At 46.5% G+C, this 6000-nt stretch overlaps 1 protein-coding gene across 3 annotated transcripts in view; it reads left to right on the top strand.

Moving 5' to 3' along the window:
• The window catches only part of LOC111139084 (chromosome unknown C9orf3 homolog), a 353105-nt gene that overhangs the window by 242877 nt on the left and 104228 nt on the right, over positions 1–6000 (top strand). For all 3 annotated transcript variants that reach the window (XM_022491219.1, XM_022491218.1, XM_022491220.1), the window contains exon 11: positions 1442–1502. In XM_022491219.1, the coding sequence (XP_022346927.1) occupies positions 1442–1502 (61 nt within the window). The remainder of the gene's footprint in view (positions 1–1441; positions 1503–6000) is intronic.

Genomic DNA, 6000 nt, shown 5'->3' on the forward strand with positions numbered 1-6000 from the left:
CCTTAACAATGCTGATGGACAGAATTTTATCTTTCCATAGTTTCTCTGCAGTCCCTAAAGGGAGGGGGTGTTAGGGAAGGGATACGATTTATATATGTTTGTTTATTTGTTTATTTATGATGTAGTATGTAATATATAAAATTTTTATAGGTTTGGAGCTTAACACATTGGGAATCTCTTACTGGGAAAGGTGATTTTTTTTTTAAGATTTTATTTATTTATTTGACAGATCACAAGTAGGCAGAGAGGCAGACAGAGAAAAGGGAGGAAGCAGGCTCCCCATTGAGCAGAGACCCCAATGATGCAGGGCTCAATCCCAGGACCCTGGGATCATGACCTGAGCCAAAGGCAGAGGCTTTAACCCACTGAGCCACCCAGGTGCCCCAGAAAGGTGATTTTAAATTTAAAGGGAATACTTCTTATTGAAACAAAAGTAAAATGTGTTTTCATTCATTCAAGTAAAAAATATCTATGGGAATCATCTTTTATACCAGGAACTGTTCTCTCTTCTGGATTTAGAGAAGCAAGTCGAACAGCCATAGACCCTGATCTCAGTTTCAGACCAGTGGGGGAGACAGTTAAAGGGCCAGTAATGGAATAAACGGCAGGCACACACTGCTGGATGCTGTGGCACAAAGGACAGGGAGTGAGGTGAATGCCACCCACACAGCCTGGGAGAGGGCTCAGGAGAGGCCTCTGGGGGCGGGGATGTGAAGCAGGAGCTGGGGTTATCTAGAAATGGGCTGGGGTCGCTTTAAACGTCATTAGCCCAGGAAGACAGGAAGACCCAACCTGAGGTCAGCTGACCCCAAACAGACTGGATACTTAAGGAATGTAAGGAGTATTCAAATCAGCAGGCCACGGAACCAAAAGAATTTCAGCTGACTTTGGGTCAGACTTAACGAGCAACTGTCATATTTCAAACAAAGCAGCCCGTGGGCCTGCTTCAGAGGCGTGCAAACCATGCGTGGTCCCTGCTGCCAGGTCCCTCTGCGCTCTCACAGTGGGTCGCGCCATTTGTGCCCATCGCAGCCCCTCGTCACGACCAATTTCATTTTGGTGTATTAAATGCTGGGGCCTTCCAATTTCACTCTGCTGCCTACTGCAAGGAAGCAGTTGTGCCTGATGTGTCCTGTGGACATGCTTTGTCCTCCCTGAATTGTCCAACCCAGCAGCCCGCTCGGGGCCTTAAGAGCACCTACTGTGGTGTGCCTCTGGTTCTTAGATTCCACCCTGCACATTCCTGTTGACCGAAGTGGCACTGTGTGACTGAGCGCCTTCTGCACTTGAACCTGGGACAACCTTGCTTTTTCCAGAGAGTGGCTACCTCTCTGGAAGATCCGTGCTGTGATGTACCTGAATGTTTAGAGGAAAAGATGCTGTGTATGCAGTAGGTGCTCTGTAACGTTTTGATGCTTGCCTTTTTGTTTTATTTTTAAAGGCTTGAGTTGTCTGTGGAAAACATCTTCCGAGACTGGCTGGAGAGTTCTGGAATACCACAGGTGCGCTCAACAGAACTGCTCGGGAGGGTCTGTGGGGGATCGTGGAGCTTGCTGCTTAGCAGCTCGATTTTGACAATCATTTGTTTGTAGGTGTAGATACTAAAGTAATCATTTTACTGAGTTGGAGTATCCGTACATCAGGAAAATGATGGTCTCCCACCCTTCACATCTGCGATCACGGTATATGCCTCTGGCCTCTGCTTCAAGGGACTGTGGTGCCGTAGTGGGCGTGCTGATTGACCTCGAACTATGTGTTAAGCAAGGTCTTGAAAAGTGTGGTGTGTATTTTGGGTGGTGTCACCAGGCAACACTTTAGGCCATCAGTGGGTTGAGCAGGTGCCTCTGGCTTTGGAGATAGCCAGATGAGTGAGTGAGCTGGCTTGCCTGTGGCTCTCCTCTGACCTGTCATGCCCTTAGTTCTCCATCATTTCCCTGCTGCAGCTGCCCCTCAATGTCCTCCCCTGCTTCTGCATCCCTGCCTCTAGCTGGTCTTATCTGAATGAGCCATGTAGATTCATTTCTCCATCTTACAGACCAGGACCTGTCCCCGCTGGAGGTGGTTCTACTGTCTCCCGCCCTTTCAGCCCAGGGGCACGTCTGAGGGAGAGATGTTCCCAACCAGCCCCAGCTCCGTGGGAACTGCCTGGCCTGGAGCCTCCCCTCCCTCCACATTGCCCAGGTCCTGTGCTTCCTGGAGCCTGACAGGCAGCCCCCGAGTGCTGACCCTTACCAGAGCATAGGCCCTGGGAAGTTGAGGGTGGCATCCTGCGTGGGGCTGGTCAAGGTACCCTGCAGGCCTGGAGTTTCCCAGTCTGGCCTGTACACCCTCCCTGCTGCCTACTCTCCCTCCCAGCCCCCCGCCCCCCAGCAGCTGCAGACCCATCAGAGTGAGCCTCAGTGTCTGGGAGTGGACCCCCATGGCTGTGAGAAACTCTGCCCTAGGCCCAGGCAAGCAGCCCCCTTAGCCTGCTCGTTTCCAGTTTCATGGCTGGTTATATGAGCTTCCCCTTGGGAGTGTCTGAATGTCACTGAATGTCTGTGAACCATGAAATTAAGGAACAGGAGGGGCTGCTTTCCATTACCTTTTCATCCCTCTCTTCACATCTTTGTCCCAGCTATCAAACGGGAAAATGTTGGCCTCCAGCCGCCATGAACTCTTTCCTAAAAAGGACGCAGTGCCTTCTGTCCAGGGATGCGTTTCACCTGTTACAAGTTATTTGTTTGGCCCAATCATTCTGGGAGCAAAAAAGAATAAAACCCTGAGGTCTTAAAGAAGCAAAACAAAACGGGTGGGTACGGCAACACCTGGTCCTGGGAGGCAGCGCTTTCAACGTGTAGGTATTACAGTGAGGTCCTGTGATTTCTAAGACAGGGGCTTCCAAACCCGGCCATTCACTGAGGAGAAGAATCTCAAAAACAAAGTTAAGGTTTGTCTGATCCCAAAGAGCCAAGTGTTGCCGTCTTGTTTTAGATGGGGGCAGAGGGCATTCGCCAAAGCTGTGGGCCTTGTGTTCTGAGGCAAGGCTGTAGCAAGGCGTCCAGACATTCTTTCCCTGGCCTGGAAGCTGGGAAGAGTGGGGAGCTCAGAGAGCAGAATCCCGAAATTTCCTGGCTCCAAACAACAAGGCCGCTGTGTTCAGCAGTTAGCCCCGAGGGAAGAGAAAAGAAAGAGTCCTTAATCGAGTGCCCAGAAGCAGGCGCACCCCACTTGGGCTGTAACACTGGGGCTGACCCTCTCAGTCCCGGGAGGCTCCCTAATTTCCCCTGAAGAGAAGGAGGCTTTGCCACCAGCGGGAGCTTTTTGCTTTTCATTAAAAGGGGGAGGGGCGCGGCAAAGGGAGAGGTTTGCCTCTGAGCGGTACATTTTTTCCAAGGTCTAGTTGCATTTGTGACAGCTTATAGTGTAGACAAGAATTTCTGCTATAAACTGACGAAACCTGCTGTCAAAACACAGCCAGGTGCAATGAGGCCAGCCTAGCTATAAATTGTCTTTAAGATCCAACTGGTATTTCCTTGGGCGCTTAACTGTTCAGTAAAAACAACAGCGTCAGACAGAAAGGACCCTGATTTAGTGCACATCTTTCCATTGGTGAATGATCAGAAGGCGCCTTTTCATCTCCATACCCATTCTCTGCCATTATTTACATGGTTGATGATGATTTACTTGCTCGCGGTCCTTTCTGCACTCCTTGAGAATTCCTTCTCTGTTCCACTGCAGTGAAAGGCTCTGCAAAGGCCTGGGACCCTCTGGGTGCAGCAGCCTGGCAGTGAATGGGACACCTTGTTCTTTGTCCCCATCATTATAATATAAAGTTACTAGTGTGCTTGGCCGGGATTGACAAGCAGAGTACTGAAATCGCTTCGATGCTCTTTGTTCTCGTTAAAAATTTCTGTCCACCAGCGATTGAAGTCATTCATGACAGAAGAGTCACGTTCTCCTGGTAAAGTTTTCATTCCACAGGTTACAGAGGCTTTTTGTCTCCTCTCAGGAAGGCTTCCCTTGTGGTTGGCCTCGATTTTCCTTTTTGGCCGCACTGAATGGAAATCATTAAAAAAATGTGGAAATCACTTCAGCAGCAATAAAAGTAAGCATGAGCCCCAAAGAAGTAAAAGAAATTGGATCCAAACCTCTTTAAAGAACACCCAACCCTGTAACCTTTGGCTTTGCAAACAGATTTAAAATTGATTGTACCATCGGTATTATAGATTATTTCCTTTTATGACTTTCCCCCACCCCGGTTATAGAAGTATTACGTATTTATTTTAGAATATAAAAAAGTTCAAAATAAGAAAATTAAAATGGCCCAGAGATAATTTTTTGATATAAATCCTTTCAGTCATTTTTCTGGAGGTCTGAATACATGGTTTATCCTTTCCTTTGTCTCCCTTTTTAAAACTCAAATAATGTGTTCTCTGTAGCAAGTTCAAGCAATAGCAAAATATAAAAAGGAAAGGCCGTCGTCCCCTTCAGTCTTTCTCTGCAGAAATAATCCATGCCTGCTAACAGCGTGGTTTGGGTCCTTCCACACATTTTCTCTGCTATACAGAACATAGGTGCGTATCCTTTTTAAACAAAATTGGAATCTTATTATCCAAGCTGAAAGTTCTCATTTAAAAGTATATCTTAAGCAGCTTTCCATATCCCCTTTGATATAATTTAAAAGCGGTAATTTTCAACAGCTGCCTAGCTTTCTAACGAATAGTACTGTAATTTGATTTACTCAGATTCCCTCCTTGCCCCCCCATAGTATACATTATTTCTAAGAAAGTCGCCCATTCTGCTAATTTGACCGTTCTATAAATAGATACTGACATCTTTTCATGTCTGCCCAAAGGTCTCTTCCAACCCCCCACCAGCTTATATGCGCATGTATTCCAACTCCTTTTAAAACATTTATGTGCAGATACATTAGAAATAACTTTTCCCATCCAGCCTTTCATCTGTACTTCCTTATTTTAGTTGCTACAGAATTCTCCGTCTCCTCTTCTTCCTTGAGTTCCTGGCCACATTGCCAAGTCCTGGTATCCTTTTACCCATATTTATTACATTTTGAATTTTCTTTCCTTTCCTACGGCCTCCCCCATTTTTCATTATATTTGGCTTGGACTGGTTCGGTAGCTAATTGGTTTTTTAGCCACCAAGCCGTCCGCATCAATACTAAGTGGATCTTTCTAAAAGATTCCTCCTCACCAGAAACTTACTCCCCATTAACTGTGGATTGAGAATAAACTCTTTGGCTTGCTACTTGAGGCTCTCAGCAGAACTGCCCCAGGCTGTCTTCTTAAACTTTAATTTCTACCCTCCTAGGCATATGCTCAGCCATACTTACCAATCTCTAAATGTTTGTTTCTTTGCCGTGGGCCTTCCTTTGTGCATTCCGTTTTCTCCTTGGAATGCTTTCCTTTCCATGTATTTAGCAAGTGTCATGACCCACCTTACATTGTTGCTATTTGTATATGGGTCTCATACATAGGCTTCCCCACTGTGGGGAAACAAGGACTCTGTCTGACTCATCCTAGTCTAACTGCTGTGATGCGCACAATAGGTGCTCCGGGTCTCGATGTCCAATATGGCGGCCACTAGCCACACGTAGTTATTCAGCGCTTGAAAAATACCCAGTGGCCCGAAGAGCTGAATTTTTAATCTAATCCAAATCTAAATTTAAGATCTAATAATCCAGTTTTTGTTTGGAACAACTTTGGATATGTGAATGCATCTACTTTTTTTAACCTTCAATTTTACAAAATCTAAATATAGATCAAGCATTTCTGGTTAAAATTTAGCACTTGAGGTGGACTATGAAAACACTCAGATTTAGAAGATTTATTACAAAAAAAGGAAGGCAATATATCTCTTTAATGGTTTATAAAATACTGATTATGGGGCGCCTGTGTGGCTCAGTGGGTTAAAGCCTCTGCCTTCCACTCATGTCATGATCTCAGTGTCCTGAGATCAAGCCCCCCCCCCCCCCCCCCCCCCCCCCCCCCCCCCCCCCCC

This window comes from Enhydra lutris, unplaced genomic scaffold (genome assembly GCF_002288905.1).
Source record: "Enhydra lutris kenyoni isolate GAN:26980312 unplaced genomic scaffold, ASM228890v2 scaffoldscaffold95, whole genome shotgun sequence".
Taxonomy (NCBI): Eukaryota; Metazoa; Chordata; class Mammalia; order Carnivora; family Mustelidae; genus Enhydra; species Enhydra lutris.